This window comes from Plectropomus leopardus, chromosome 8 (assembly GCF_008729295.1).
Source record: "Plectropomus leopardus isolate mb chromosome 8, YSFRI_Pleo_2.0, whole genome shotgun sequence".
Taxonomy (NCBI): Eukaryota; Metazoa; Chordata; class Actinopteri; order Perciformes; family Serranidae; genus Plectropomus; species Plectropomus leopardus.
The window spans coordinates 3,985,276-4,002,292 of NC_056470.1; the positions used below are offsets into that span (position 1 = coordinate 3,985,276).

The 17,017-nt window shown below is 40.8% G+C and overlaps 1 protein-coding gene across 1 annotated transcript in view; it reads right to left on the bottom strand.

The window, feature by feature from the left end:
- Positions 1–4,453: 4,453 nt before the first annotated feature.
- mfn2 (mitofusin 2) overlaps positions 4,454–17,017 on the bottom strand; it is a 39,914-nt gene continuing 27,350 nt past the window's right edge. The window contains exons 13-18 of the mRNA XM_042491118.1: positions 11,420–11,522; positions 10,950–11,170; positions 9,053–9,208; positions 7,558–7,754; positions 7,270–7,404; positions 4,454–5,330 (exon numbers count right to left, since the gene is read on the bottom strand). Of these exons, the coding sequence (XP_042347052.1) occupies positions 5,261–5,330; positions 7,270–7,404; positions 7,558–7,754; positions 9,053–9,208; positions 10,950–11,170; positions 11,420–11,522 (882 nt within the window). The 3' untranslated portion in view covers positions 4,454–5,260. The remainder of the gene's footprint in view (positions 5,331–7,269; positions 7,405–7,557; positions 7,755–9,052; positions 9,209–10,949; positions 11,171–11,419; positions 11,523–17,017) is intronic.

Sequence of the window (17,017 nt, forward strand, 5' to 3'; positions counted from 1 at the left end):
CTTTGAGTGGTCAGAAGTCAGAAGAACACACAGCTGTGTGCTTATATATTTTACAATGGCTTCAGCCAATCACAATCAAGGACTAGAACAATCCGTTTTATAATGTTTGGTTTGGAGTCAGGAATTATTCCACAAATGTTAAATAAACAGACAGGGTTTTTTTTAATGGTGTCACCTTTATCATTCATTTACATACATTTGGATATTTTTTAAACATTTGACATTTTACAACAGCCACCACATGCAGGTACTTTGACCTTCCTGAAGCCAAACAACTTCTTTGTGGAGTTTGGGGTGGATTTGTGGGGAAAATAAAGTTAAATGACAAAAAAAAAAAAAAAAATCAAAGCTAGCATATGAATAAAGTGCATATCTTCTCTGTGAAGGAAGAGTTGTACAGCAGCTACTCCTGCTCACTTGGAAACACACAGTGTAAGGCTTTAATTTACAACTTGGCCCAATCAGCCAAGACTCAAGACATGATGGACAGATTCAGGTACATCCACTCTGGTGCCGTTAGGGATCTTTTAGCATTTTCTCATTGTTTCTAATTGAAAGGCAGATTAATAAATGACATTATACACACATTTTAGAGACCTAGAGTAGAATTTGATGGAAAAAGGAGGGGCTGTTGCTGGATTTGGTCATTCTCACAGAGAGGATCATATTTCATTTAGATTTTTCTCTCATCCATCTGAAGTGAGACCATGTGATGCGGACAGAGGCAGAGAGCAGACCGCTCTGCAGTAACAGGGACTGGCACACATATGCATTCAGTGCAAGACAAATTCGGCACACAGACATTACTACAAACAGAAGCAGTGGTTATACACAAGACGGAGGCAGCCAGTGACAGTGCTACCACCTCACATCACAATCATTGTTCTCTAACATCTGGTTTGGGGGAAGAGGGTTTATCAGATATGTTTGGTAGACAACACAGGCCGCATGATGCTCTCAGGCCTGACATCATTTATGAAGAGTGTAAAAAGTCAGGATTCTGAGTTCACAACCTCACTTTGTCTTAGTGTACCTGACATACCAAATTCCCTCAGAACTCCACACATCAGCACACTTCAAATGTAAGGTGTCAGAGCAGACCTGCTAAAGTGGATTTTATAGGCTCATAATGACACTGAACCCTGACAATGATTTATCAGAGCTGTTATTTTACATAAACACAAAACATTCACATTTTGATAAGAATTCAGTTATTGGGATGTTTTCCATTGTAAACATGAAGTCCATGCTGTCTAGTAGAAAAACTCTTAAGGTCCTGACACACCAAGCTGATGGTCGGCTGTCACTCAAAGTGTAGCCATTGGTGAGCGCGTGTGGCCCTAATGACTGCTGTGTGTCCCATACTTGTTTGACCTCGTCAAGCCTAGTCACTGCCAGCAATTCGATATGCTGAATTAGCGACAGCGGCTGTGGAACACGTTGGTAAATGAAATAACTCTGATTGGCAGTTCACCTCGGCTAGTCTGGTTTTGCCGGCCTGGTGCACAGGCTTAAACTGGTTTAATTTATGCAAACTGGCTAAACCAGCATTTGTCATGATGTCACATTTTGGCAATTTTAAAAGTAGCCTCAGTAACAGTGCTAAAACCAACTCAAATTGCATTAATAATCAATAATAGTCAGTATGACAGTGTCAATAATATGATATCATGTTTGTAAACTTACTAACAGGACAAGTGATGTCACACAGGTTGTGTGTAATTTACTGCTGCTTTTTATATCTGTCGCTCACTTTGTGAGTGTTGCAGTGGACGAGGACCAGCTGATTCATGAAGTTGAAATGAGGAATTATTTACATGAAACCTCTTTTTTCACTAAAAAGAGATCGCCAGGAAGCAGAAAGTTTCTGCTGAGGTAAATAACCATGGTGCTAAAAATAAGCTAGGCTAAAATTACGTGCTGTTGGTTATACTGTATGTAATTTCCGGTTAATGTCACAACATCAAACATGTTTTCTGTTTTAATAAGTAAAATTACAAACAGGATGACAGAAAGTAGTTTCTCACATATCTTTTATGTCTCTAGTCTGATCTTGAGTGAACAGCCGATAGCTACATGGTTTGTTTCCAAGAAGTAAGAGCAGTTCATATTTGATGGATTCAGTGTAGACAGAGAACTCCACTGTTACATGATGATACGTGATAGTTAGACATCCACTTTCTGTTGGGACACTGTGTCATTATGTTCCATTAAAGAATGACTGCTAAGTCATGTGGGACACCAAGTAAAATCCAGTAAACTAGTCCGTTTTTTTCACACCAGCAAATGAGGAGAGAAACTGGAGAGAGAAATGTAAACAAAGGGCTAAAGTCCAGAGGGAGTGAGGTGGAAACAAACGTCTTCTTTAAGGTCAGATAGTTTTTTATTAGCCACTGAGCTCTTCAGCAGAGACATGTCCTGATGGTTTGTTTTTGTATGTTTGTTACATTTAATATTAGATTGTTTTGTTTATGTGCTAACTGACTAACTAGCGTTGAGAAGGTCTTCCAGTTTCCCTTTTTGAAGGATGAATACAGATAACCACAATCTGCTGGTATGGAGGGGCATTTCCTTTTATGCAGGCGCAGAAAGCACATGCTGGTTGGCTGTCAGTTTTGTGTATTCATGGTCATCAACTTTTTGGCCGAGACATGGTGAAGTGAGGCGACACAACAGGGGGCTTTCATCGCCGACAGTTACCTAACAGTGGTTTGGTGTGTCCGGGCCTTAATGGAGACATGCTTTCTAAATGACTTTGTTGAAATTTGTTAAGAGATTACATACTCTGCTTATACATGTCACAGAGGCTCTAGAGATTTGGGAATGTTATGAGCACTATTAACAAAAAAAAGTGTCTTCAACGTTAGAATCCCAAGAAAGTCACATTTCTGATATGGAACTCAGAATTTTGACCATAAAATATTTAACTATTCAGAATCCCATGCATTGTCATGGACAGAATTTCAAAACGTTTCCTTGCCCCACTTCCCAAACATTCTTTAAACATATCAGATTCAACCACTATTCAAAAATAATGCAGCTAGCTGGCAGACATGAAGAAAGAGACAGAATGCTGGGAGAAAGTGAAGAAAAGTATGTGATGGCTGGTAAACAAATTGCTGTTGCACATCGCCGCATTTTACAGCTACGTCCTGGTCATGTTCTATAGCTATACTAAATGATGCACCTTACTATGATCATTCATACATGAGATCCATTTAAAGAATCAGCTCTAAATATTTCTTGGACAAAAATGCAGAGTCAACCGACACTGAATCTAAACTACTGACTAGACCTGGGCAGTATCTGTTTTTTATTGGGGTTTACGGTATACGACAAACTTAAAATTAAGTGAAAGTTAATATGCTGGTGGGGGAAGTCATTGCAGCATCCATGACAACATATAGACTGTTCAAATTTTCCAACTGGCCACCTTCATTCTAACAATAAGCAACGGCCCATACATTGCTTGCCAGCTTTTTACCAGTCCTGTAACATTATCCCCACCACTCACAGTCTCCACTTTTCTCAGCTCAGCTCAGCTGCCTTTTCCACCACTACAAACTGATCTCTGGTGGTGCATGTTGTGCACTATGATACACCACATCAGTACAGAACAGCATCTCTATAGCAGTTTAATAGAAAAAGGAGTGCCTGTACTTTTGGTTTTGATGGTATTAAAAATGATACCACTGGGATTTCTAAATACCTTGGTATACAATAATACCTTGATACCACCAGAGCCTAATGTGTGCGTACTTCAAAATTTTGATCTTACTTCTTTGTCATAGATGCTGAAAAAAGTCCCCGAAAAATGCACTAATTCCTGCTTACCCTTAAAGTTAAATGTTCTGTATGTAACTCTTTACATGTATTCATTTATTTTTTGGGAAAATAAAAAGGATGTGATGTTCATGAGTGCCTGGCCTTATTTCAGCTCAACCACAGTGCTAACATTGTGCTACTTAAGCTAGGCAATGGAGTCCGCAGCGGCAGCCTGGAGACGGACCTTTACTTAAGTTCTCTTTGACCGGTTGGAAGGGGGGCGGAGGGATGAGGTGTGCTAATTCTTGTTTTATTTTTGGTCTGATTAACAGCAAATTTATCAAATTCTGTGCCCCCCAAGGTGCTGACTGATGTGTGAAATATAGTGTGGCTCTAGCTAGGTAATGTTATCTAACATTAGCTTGCTCATGTGGATGAATTGCTAGCCAGCTAACATTGCAAAACACTGCCTGGAGTGGATAATTTATCCAGACACCCAAGGCTGTTGATTCCTAATGTTAGCTTTATCAGCTAACATTAGGAATCAACAACTGCCAGATCCATGAAGTGTCGCTGATTTAACTTACAGGGTGGACAACAAGCTAATATGATGTAAACTAAGGTTAGCAAGCGTTGATGCTAAGGGTGAAAAGTAGTTTTCCTTCTTGTTGCTGTGATTGAAATGTGAGCATTTCCCCCATGGCAACCTCTAACCCCACAAAGATAATTATTTCTGACAGCTTCATTCTGTGAAAAAGCTACATTTTCCAAGCATACTACAAGAAGACAACAAGATTATTTTGCATTATCCTACTAACATAAGACACTTTCCTCCATTCCCTCATGTGGACTGCCTTTTACTTCAGCATGGCACTTACCCATTGTTCAAAATGTATGTACAAAATCAAATCTACACAAGTTTCATGTGGCCGAATTTAGTGGAATCAGATTTAAAGGACTGTGTGAGTTTTTGACAGAAGCTGATACAAAACACTCAACAAAGCTAATAGGGATGCAAGGAGAGCTCAGGCTGTATCTCTGATCTGGAGTCAGATCCATCAGCCATGTAGAGACCTCAGGTTCATGCTCCCTGGCAAATCACCACAACTTAACATCAGAGTGCTCAAAGACAAGAATGAGCATACACACTGAGGGGATGTTCACTTTTGGAGTCTCTGCCTTTTAATTCATGTAGTGGCAGATATTTAACAGCTGATTCACTGTTTTAACCCTTTATTTTTGTGAGACATGTCACCAGCTGAAGACAGGACTCCCATCCTGAGCTCAAGTCAATATATCCATATCACAACCACCTGGTGACTCATGCCACTTATTTTACATACCCTTCTGTTCCTCATCTTCCTTTCACAGTAATGTGGCGCATTTTCTCTCATTAGCTTGTAAATAGAGAAGAGTGCTGGAGGGGAATCTCCAGCAGGGGTACCTAACATTCCTCTGGTGTTGCTCAGTCTCTCAGGTGGATGCTCTGTGTGGTTTACTTGCTGTGGTGGAGGTACTGCTGCGTGAACATGTTGAGCTCGCTGTCCAGCCAGCCCGCCTTGTTCCTAACACAACAAAACACGCACTGACATATTACCAGCATCTTAATTTATATAACAAGGTGCATAATACTAAATCATATTGACAATAGCTGTGATGTGTAATTGGCTGTATGAGATAGAATGAGTAACCACACTAATGTGAAGTAAGAATTTCACGTGACTACATTACACACAGAGTCATTGCAAAGACATGAATGATACTAGGACATGAAATTTATAGTATTTTTGCAGTTAAAATGTTTTAACTTGAGTGAGAAATACTCGTGATGCTGTTTCTCAGAGGCCTATTTGTGTCGAGATGTAGTTGAGATTCTCTAGATGTTACAGAATAATAATGAAGGACAAACAACGTGGTCATCTGTGGGCATCCGGAGCGCTACGACTCAGCATCTGGACTGTATGAACACAAAACTAAAATGGAGAGGGCAATGCCATAGAGTTATATAATGAGTTCTGAAAATATGTATTTGTGGCTTGTGTACAGTTTGGGGCAAGTTTCTCTGAAAATGTAATATATGACATATTACTAATGACCTTCATTTGAAAGTAATGTTACATTACAATATTACTCTCTGTGTAGTGAAGTAATGTGTTATTTATTACACTATTTTTGCATTACTTTCACAAAAATGACCTCAGGAGTGTGACTCGGCAAAGCCAAACATTATTAACCAAGCATTACATCAAGTGATGCGACTGATCTGCCCAAACATTGAAATGTTGATAAACCAATACAGAGTTTTCTCAGTTGGTCCTAATACTTTGAACTCTGCAATAGAAATGGTCTGCTAGTGCTCGCTATAGTAATTTTTCTTATTGTAATATCACTTCTTGGGAGTATTCAAATGCTTCATATCCTTAAAACCTGTGCAACCTAAGCATACCTAACCATAAAAGGTTATATAAGTCAATAAACCATAATAATTGATGACATTGTGTCATTTAAAAAAGCAAAAATCAGACATGTTCTTTCATCAGATTTTACAAAATAAAAACACAAAACATATTAATCTAAAAGATTTTTTGTTAACACAGAAATATTTGTTAACATTCCATAAGTTATTTGATCTGTGTACATTATTTAGTTTTTAAGATATGCTCGTTTTTAGGAGTAGGGTGCAAAAGTGTTGTGATGGATTCATCATTCACCCCTTTGGCGCCAACATGCGTTTTTGAACCACAGGTACAGTGGCATAATGACATCATTACTTGCTTACAATGTAATGACAAGGACAACAAAACGTAATTTTTCTGAAGAAAAAGGAAAGAATGTGCTAGCTATTATGTCTTATGTTAAATTGATATGTATAGGATTATGCAAATAATCTCTAACGGCTGTCCACTGGGAAATTCCCACGGAGATCTGCCATAATTACAGTGAAGTACTGCCTTTTTACCGCACGTAAGGTATGGTAACATAAGGTATTGAAGTGATGACATGAAAGATGGAGGCCTTTGCTTTCTGTTGTAAAGAGAACAGACGCTCTGGCTAGTATAGTTTTAATTTTAGGGTATACAGGATTATGGAAATAGCGACCTCCCGCAGTCATTACAGGGAAATACTGGCACATGCATGGTGAAATACTACATCTGCATGGCACATAAGGTAAAGCAACATAATGTTATGATGTGTTTACAGGGAGGACAGAATCCTTAGCTTTCTGCTGCAAAAGGAAGTATGCTTTTGCTGTTATGGTTCTTATTTTACATCGATAAACAGGATCAAGCAAACAACCTCCTGCAGCAGTCCGCAGGCAGTCTGTTTTAACTAAAGCACATGAACTCTGATTTGTGAAAACTGACTGGAAAAAATGACTTTTCCAAAACTTTCTGGGCTTGTTTAATTTTCCAGAATTCATCCCAACCTAGGAATTGCTATTTACAATTCTTCATGACCGTATGAACCCTGATGTATGCTGGCTGAGTGTGGTGAGGGTCTTACCGCAGCAGCTTAGCCTTGCTCTGTAGGCTGTCCAGCAGCTCGATCTTCATGTTCATGTCAGAGATCTCATCCTCGAGGTTCTGACGAGTGATGTCAACCTGCTGGCACAGCTGAGAAAACACACCTGCCAGCTCCCTGAAAACACACAGCAGGGACAAAAGCAGGCTTAGACATCATCACAAAAAGGCTTGGTCCTTCACTAGGGCTGTCTCCTTTCAGATCACTGATTGATTTGACGTTATCAATGCTCTGAGGTGCATGTTGCTGTCTATCTGTTAACAAGCTCACTGCTGGACTTGGTGGCTGCAGTTGGATCCGGTGTAGCTGACGATGAGCTGCAGCTTCTCGCTGGCGTAGTCCACAAACTGTCTCTTGAAGGCTCTCTCCTTGGCCTTGGTGGTCCAGGTGAGCCGCTCGTAGATGTAGAGGAGTCCGTACAGACCCACGGACAGGGCGATCAGACGCCAGCCCACTGCCTTCCAAATCTGCACACAAACAAAGCTTGTTACCTTAACTTAGCAGTAAGCTTAGCAGTTAGCTTAGCAGCGTGCTAAGATGATCTCTCTTGCTCTGTGCATCAAATGTTAAGCTATTCCTCTGTCTCCTTGCGTGAATTTATTTGTCACATTCAGTCAGGTTTATACAGTTTTAGTGAAAATTTATTCTGTCAGTTCCTTAAATGTGTGCATTTCAAAAGGTGTATTAATAATAAGTAATATGTCTTTGGATGGTCGTCTCAGCAGGTTCTCTATTTCAGTGATATTTCCCCGTCAGACACTTTTTATGGTGCAGGAGTAGAAATTTCTCACTATTTAAGGAGATGCCTGGAATTTTCTCAGGTAAAACCAATAGACAACCTCTGCAGCTGAAAAATGAAGCAAATGCAGAAGTGCCAAAAACTGCAGTTCAGGCTGAGGCTGGCTCCAAAACACAGTTAGTCCCCACAGACCCCCATGTTAAAATTACCAACATTATAGCAACTAATTTCAACTTTCATGACAACTTTACTGGGGGAATTTTTAAAATAATTCACCCATTTACATTTTAATAAGGTCCAGAGTTAGGCATTAAGGGCAGGCCTCTTGAGTGACAGGTTGTCTGCAAGATGCCAATCTGTGAATCAGATCCACTCCCCCACAGCTCCAACCTCGCATTTACATATAGTAAGCTCCAAAAACCAAGATGGCAACAACCGACTTGCAGAACTTGAGGCTATAGAATGGCTACATCCATTATTTATTGTGTATGGGTATAACAGTCTCTGCCTTGCCTCTCTCACCACTGAGTCAGTATGCAGCGACCTGGTCAGGCTCTCAGTGATGTGGACACCAAGGTACCTGAAGCTCCACCCTCTCCCCATGACCCCTTGATGTTAACTATGGAAAAATATGGACACTTTATGAGCATTTGTGTGCAAAACATAACAATGTAAACAGTAGAATGGCCTATATTTATGTTTGCAGAGCCTATTTTAACATGCTACTCTCAGGTCAGCTGTAACACCTTTTAATTGATCATAGCTGAGGTGTAGAGTGGCAGCAGCTGCTCCATGAACTGTACACTTCAGTTACACCTTCATTGTAACCAGGGCATCACACTCTGTGCAAGTTTTGCATTCTTAAATTTTGCATGTGAATATGAAAACATGCATCATACAAAAACAACCTTTGAATCAATATCCATTTACTAGTTTTTCCAGAGCTTTCAATCACATCTCACTTTGTCCTCTTTTATCTAGGACTTTATCCCCTATCTATCTGTGTGTGTGTGTGTGTGTCCTTACCACGCCGCCCACCACAAGGACACCCATGGAAGTACGGGAAGTAAGGGAGGCAAGACCAGTCACCATGGAGACCATCAGCTCCTCCTGGGTCACGGAGCTTTGTGGGAATGGAGGCATGCTGGTGCTGACTGGAGTCAGGGCCATGGGTCTGGGGACCTGCAGGGACAACACAGCTGAGAACAGCACATGGCACAGTGACTGTCTCACACTGCTACTACTTCTTGGTATGTTTACAAGACAACTCCCCAGGGCACATATAATATGAATGAATTTGGAGATTTAACATTGTCATAAATCATCAAGTCAAGTTTGTAAAACAAAATAAAATAATGTAATATGCTGCCAACTGAGAGTACAGCAGCAGGGTTGTTTTAGATTGTATTGGCATAACAACTTGTACAGGTGAGTAGAAATTTCTCACAGGCCGACATCTGCTTCCTCAGGATCTTTAGGCAGGTCTGTATTCAGAGTAGGGCTGGGTGATATGGCTTTAAAATATCACAGAATATTTAGGCTATATAAGGATACACAATATATATCGATATTTTCAAATCTCCTCTAAACTACTTTAAAATACTAAAATAGAAAATTATCAAGTGAACTACAGTCACAAATAGAGAAGCTCCTGCCATAAAAAAGTTACATTAGACTACTGTTTTAACATATTTAATAAAATATTGTTATAATCTTAAATAAAGTAAAGTATACAGCAAAAGAAAGTACTGTTATAATAAAGTACAATAAAGAATTGTTATGATTAAATAAATCAAAGCAGAACCCATGGAGCTTTTATTTTGAAGGACCCGGCTCGTCTCGGGCAGGAAGTGTCAGAAAGTTAAACTGTAACCGCCGTATGAGGATTCATCATCTGCGAGATAGAAACAAACTAACAGCTCTCCAGTTCATAGACTGCAAAGAATTCCAAGTCACACTGGTGTGCAGTGATCGCAAAATGTGACTAAATAATCACAACTGGAGCTCTGCAGATAGAAAAACAAAAATCCTCACCTGCTCACAGTACTGCCACTACCACTCATGAAGTTAGACTGTTACTGCAGTGCCATTAAACATGATTTATTCTCTGTAAGCTGAAAGCAAACTAACAGCTCTCCACTTCAGTCTATGCAAGTCATGGTGGTGCTCCATGGTTGCAAAATGGAGCCGCAGAGGAAATGCGAGGCAGCAGTGTAGCAGGAGACAAACGGAGCAAGAAATGAGCCCCTGAGCCCCCCCCAACAAGAAAGCTCCAGCAGAGTGAGAGGGAGGGAGGGAGGGAGGGAGAGAGTAGCAAGGCAGTGTCTGCCAAGGCATCTTCAGTCAGGCCTGGTTTGGCAGTTGGCAACCTGGTGACCCAGGAAAACTGTGAGTACCCTGTTTGATAGGCGGCGGCACTAAAAGCAAACCCAGAGGGCTACTACTGAGACAAATGTGGCTGAATAGTCGAAGGAACATGTGATTCGCCCAGGTTTCTCTATTTTTCCCAGATCTGTTCATTGAGTGTGGAGTGCAGCAGAGGCTGTCAAGAATTTTTTTTAGACAATTGGGCAACATTATTTTTATGAACATCTTTGTAATAAACCCAATTTTATTGTGACACTCAGTTTCCTGCTTGGTTTTTGACTCTGCTTCCCCTGATTTTAAGAACCTGTGTGCGTTTAGAGTCCTAGGCTCAGACTAAACCCTAGGTGGCGCTGTCGGCCCTCTTAGTAAATTCCCCACATTTTTACCCTCTCCTTATTAATTGTTTTAGTATTTCATGATGCCCGTTGTTCAAGTAAACTGGGCCCGGCCACATGTACATAAAATATACAGTCCATTCATCTTCTTTTAAAGTACACTGCATACTCTAAAATCCAGTTGCTGTCTCACTGATCAGATTTACATCATAAAGCGTTACCTGGTCGTTGTAACCCATGAGGGCCCGTCGGGTGTTCTTGGGCCCCAGGAAGCGGTTGACCAGCATGGTCCAGCCCAGAGAAAAATGGAAGCTGATGTCCTCCTGAAAGTCACTGCAAAGCTTGTCACAGGCTAGGTCGTAACTGAGACCGAAGCACTGGCGAGGGACCAGCTTGTCTACCTGCCCTCTGACGGGGTTGGGCAGGAGAGGCTTCAGACCCTCTGTGCACGCACGCACGCACGCGCGCACACACACACACACACACACACACACACGCACACACACACACACACACAGAGCAAAGAATAAAGAGGATACATTCAGTCATAATTTAACAGAGAGGAACATGCATGTAGCAGTTAGTGTTATGCTTCAGCTACATTGAAGGCCCTACAGCACATTGGAGCCAGTAAAGTGTAAACATCTGGATGTTTTTGGTCCGTGGTCTCAGATGTAAACGGGAGTGTTACCGATCATGTCGCTCTGTGTGGCCTGCAGGGCACTGGTGATGGATGTGGAGCACCTCTCTGACATGTTCTTGCCCAGACCCTCCTCTATGTGCCGGTGGAGCTCCTAGAACATAAGAAAAACAGACAACACCAATGAAGACATGGTTAAAAAAAAAAAAAAAAAACACACACAACTGCTTTTGTTTTATTTTCTTACATGTACATCCACACTGCTGCTGAATCAGCAGAACCCCACCACTGAGCGAGCATATCCGGTACTTCTGATCAAACCACCTGTGTACCTACGGAAACCGAACACTTCATGGTCCAGCTCTGAGGCTAACCATAGACTGTATATAGTAATGGACAATGTGTCCCCATTTCTGCCCACTATAAAAAAGTGAAGCCAGTGACGTCATTTGGAGCCAGATTCTACATAGTAGCATAATTGGTTTGATTCCCGTCAAACCAATTATGAGCAGCAGCATTGGTCACGCAGCAACCAGCACACACAAATGTTAATAAGGTTGTAGAACCCCCCCCTTAATAGCATTAAATAACTCATTAAGACAAAACAAATCATAGAATCAAACACTACACACCACCGCTACAACCACACCCTGGATCTAGTCCTTGCATACGGCATCGATATTGAAGATTTATTAGTCTTCCCCGACAATCTCGCTCTGTCAGACCATTATTAATAACTTTCAATTTTTTATTACTCAACTACAAGCCTCTCAGCAAGAGTTACTATTTTAGATGTCTATCTGATTCAGCAGTGGCTAAATTTAAGAAATTGATTTCTTCTGCATTGACCTCATTACCATGTCTTACAGCGACTGAGAATACTCTTACTAACTTAAGTCATTTTCAAATCGACTGTCTCGTTGATAGTGCTACTGGCTCACTGCGATCAGCTCTCGATTCTGTTGCAATAAGTAAATAATGAAACAAAGAGAATTAGACCCATGGTTTAACCTCCAGATCCTCAAATTGAAACAAACATTGCGAAAATTTGAAAGAAAATGGCATTCAATCAACCTGAAAGAGTCCCGTTTAGTCTGGCTGGATAGTCTTAAAATGTATAAGGCCATCCGCCATGCCAGGGCAAACTATTACTCATCATTAATTGAGGGAAACAAAAACAATCCCAGGTTTCTTTTCAACTCTGTAGCCAGGCTGACTCAGAGTCACAGCTCCATAGAGCCTTGTATTTCTTCGGCCCTAAGGAGTGACGACTTTATGAGTTTCTTTAATGATAAAATTATAACTATTCGAGATAAAATCCATCACCTCTTGCCCTCAACTGACCTGACCCCGGACTCAACTTGGCTACTTAAGCAAGCTTATTAGACAATTCTTTATTAGATATAATCAATGTGTCTTTATTAACAGGCTATGTACCACAGTCCTTTAAAGTAGCTGTCATTAAACCTCTTCTAAAGAAGCCCACTCTCGATCCTGAGATTTTAGCTAACTATAGACCGATATCTAATCTCCCCTTTATTTCTAAAATCCTTGAGTGAGTGGTTGCTCATCAACTGAGGTGAAACTGAGATGAGATAAAACTGATCAGCTATCTTGACTTCAAAAATGTCTTAAGGACATAAAAGCCTGGATGAGTCGTAATTTCTTGATGTTGAATTCAGACAAAACTGAAGTTATTGTTCTTGGCTCCAAACACCTCAGAAGCTCCCTTTCTTACAATGTAATTTCTCTAGATGGCATTACCTTGGCCTCTAGCACAACTGTAAGGAACCTTGGAGTTTTATTTGATCAAGATTTATGTTTTGCCTACCATATAAAACAAACTTCAACGACTTTCTTTCACTTGTGTAACATTGCAAAAAATAGACATATCCTTTCACAAACAGATGCTGAAAAATTAGTACATGTCTTTTGTCACCTCTAGGCTGGATTACTGTAATTCCCTATTATTCGGTTGCCCCAGCAAATCTCTTAGGTCTCTCCAACTGGTGCAGAATGCTGCTGCATGTGTTCTAACGGGAACCAAGAAAAGGGATCATATTTCTCCTGTTTTAGCTTCTTTGCACTGGCTCCCTGTAAAATCCAGAATTGAATTTAAAATCCTCCTCCTTACTTACAAAGCTCTAAATGGTCAGGCTCCATCCTATCTGTCGCAGCTCATAGTTCCTTACCAACCCTCAAGATCACTGCGCTCTGAAAATGCAGAATTACTTGTGGTTCCCAAAGTTTCCAAATGTAGGATAGGAACCAGAGCCTTCAGTTACCATGCTCCTGTCTTATGGAACAATCTCCCAGTTTCAGTTAGGAAGGCAGACACCGTTTCCACTTTTAAGGGTAGACTTAAGACCCTCCTCTTTGATAAGGTTTATAATTAGGGCAGGCTTAGGTTGCCTGGACCAGCCTATAGTGAGGCTGACATAGGTTTAATCTGCCGGGGGACTTCCTATGATACGCTGAGCTCCTTTTCCTTCTCTCAATACTGCCACCTGAAAATTGCACGTCTGTTTACTGCAGTATGGTCACTGTAAAGCCCTCTGAGGCAAACCATGTTTTGTGCTAATGGGCGCTATAAATAAAATTGACTTGACTTGGAGAAATGTATTTGGCATGTTTTTTGAGTTTTTAGTTTGGCCTATGTCCCATCCATGAACATAAATCATGAGAGGTTAATGACATGTACAGCAGCCAGCCACCAGGGGCCAATCAAGATGTTTTGACTTCACTTATGAGTACATTGATAAAAGCAAAAAAATAATCTTTTGCCTAACTATTTTCACAATGAAGCCAAGTCGTATATCCCGCCTGCAGTTTGTAAAACATATTGTTGACTCTTGAACATTGTGTTGTGTGTTATATCATTAAATACCATGTCAAGTGACAGATTTCAGTAAAGTGAGCTGCTAAAATATCATTATCACCAGTTTCTCAGAGTCAAAAGGCCTTGTGAACAAAAATTTGATTTGTGTGTTAAACAGATGCATTGATTAAAATTTCACATTCAAAACCTAAATAAGGTCTCATTTGTGGTCACAAACAACAGCCAATCAGGAAGCAGTAATTTGACAATGATGACAAATAAGGAGCATTCTTGTGAATAGTTAAAAAGGAAAATAAGAGCAGCCTAGAAAGGAAAACTTTTGAAGCCACTGGAAGGAAAGTGGTGTGGGTGTGTGTGTGTGTTCATGTTAGTGACACATTAATTCATTATATTTTATTTATAAACCCATGGACTTTCATTTGTGTGTTAAAGCATTTTTTTTCTCATATTCAAAACTGTCAGCACACTAAACATATTTTACAAATGACATCTATGAAGGTTGAGAAATAAAGTTACAATATTTTTAAAGAAAAAAAAAGTCCAGTCCAATAGTCAGCTGTGCTGTTATTGCTCTGTGTGCTCTCGTTTCCTCTTCAGACCATCTAACAGACACAAGAGCTCCGTTTGGGACTGTCTCTGGGTGAAACAAAGTTTGTATTGGCCTCCGCAGCAGCTTTTCCTGTGAACCACCGATCTGATCATATCAGCTCTTATCAATCCAACCACAAACTGATCAAAACAAAGTCTTGGATGTGATGATCAAATAGAAGAGTTCATCTTGCGCTGCATTTACACACCTGCAAAAACTGAATTCCCATACACACTGAGGATCATTGTAATTAACACAAGCAACTCTGAAAAAAATATAGTCTGAAGCCTGAAAGGACACGCTACATCACAGCTCTGCATGCAGAGTGTGGTGTAGATAGCTGCTCTCATTCAAATTTAAATCAAAGCACTTATCAGACAATGTAACAGACAGTAAGTCTGGTGTACAGCTACACTACGTTCCAGTTGTCCTGTGGCTCTGCAAAACCACAATCTAACCAATTAGATGACCAATCAATGTATCACTCAGGTTTAGGTTTGTCCAGGATGGTCTCAACTCATGCTTTCTGGATGTTACTTACTCCTCACAGACAGAAAGGCTCAGGCAGGAGCAGCATTTTGGCTATGTTCACATCAAATGAGATTGCAGGGTTGAATGATTACGTCATGATTCAGTCTGGACTGCTCTTACATAATACAGATTACATAGCTTTATACAGGTTCAGTGAGCCAACTGGAGGCCAGGGATGGGCTTTACACTGTGCTGCATTTAGATACCAGAGCGACAGAGATTTAGGAGGGTGCACAGCATTTCTGAGTGATCATGTTGGAAATGCACACTGCAGAGTCATAACATTCACATTTATCCTGTTACATCTCCAACAGTCATATTTAACCCTGTCAGAAATATGACTTATGAAACCAACTAATGAGGTCGTCGGAACAATTTGTAGACAGATCTGTCGACTTTCAAAAGCTAAATGGTCTGTGTGTCTGTGTGTCAGCTACCATGCTCCTCTCCTTCAGCTACCATGCTCCTCTCCTTCAGCTACCATGCTCCTCTCCTTCAGCTACCATGCTCCTCTCCTATGGAACCATCTTCCATTTTCGGTCAGGGAGGCAGACACCGTTTCAACTTTTAAGGGTAGACTTCAGACTTTCCTCTTTGATAAAGCTTATAATTAGGGCTGGCTCAGGCTGCCTGGACCAGCCCATACAGTGTTTCCTCTACACTCATTTAGGAGTGGCGGCCCGCCACTCCTAAATCCTACCCGCCGCTCCTTCAAATGTCGTTTTTTTCTGTTTTTTTTTTTTTTTTTTTTAAATTGCAAATACACCACCGCCGCATCACAGCACAGTCCTGCACTGCGTTGGGTGTCGCGAGTGCTGAGGCAGATAACTATCTTGCTCCGTATCTACTCTTTGGGGTAGATACCACCGCCCCCTCCCACCCCCCAACAGAACTTATTGGTGCCGACGTTAATTAGCTACTCGCATCCAGGCATCAGGTCGGAGAGTCAGAGGAGTGTCGGCTTGAAAATAGCGTGCAACTTACTGGAGAAAAAGGTAGACTTATTAGCTTAAGAAAACTTATAATAGATTTTATTAGTTAAATAAACATTCGCAAAATATTGATGGCCAGCTAAGGTTACGTAGCTTAAGTTAATTGGGCCCGGTGCCAACTCAACTCAGTGTCGCTAACGTGAGTAAACTAATTGATAGCATTAAGCGATATACACGCCATGATGTAACTGCTGACAGCATTTTCAGATGAGCTTGTTCAAATATTTTTCAAAGAAGAGAAAGACACCTGATGAGGATGGCGCTAGTCAGGTATCATTAGCCTTTTTACTGACTCAAATTATGATGGTTAGGTAAAAAATTATGTTCACACTTGTAATCAAATGTGACGTGAGTGTAAATTATCTAACATTAATGTTTTATGTAATCGTATAAGACAAGTAACAGACAGGGAGGAGCAGTGGAACAAAGTGAAGGAGAGCAGAGTACAGGAGGGGGAGTGCCGAGTGAAGGAGCAGGAGAGCAAAGTGATGGTGCAGGAGAGAGAGATGAGAGTAGAGGAGAAAAACATAAAGGGAAACACAGGCTATCAGGCTGGGACCCTAAATGGGTTGAAAAAAATAAATGAAAAAATAAATAAAAATTATTGTTTCTATTTGTAGGTGAAGACTGACTTGAGAAACAGGCTGCAGGGGGATCACCTTGCAGCATGTATGCTGCTGAGCATCAACGGGCCACCT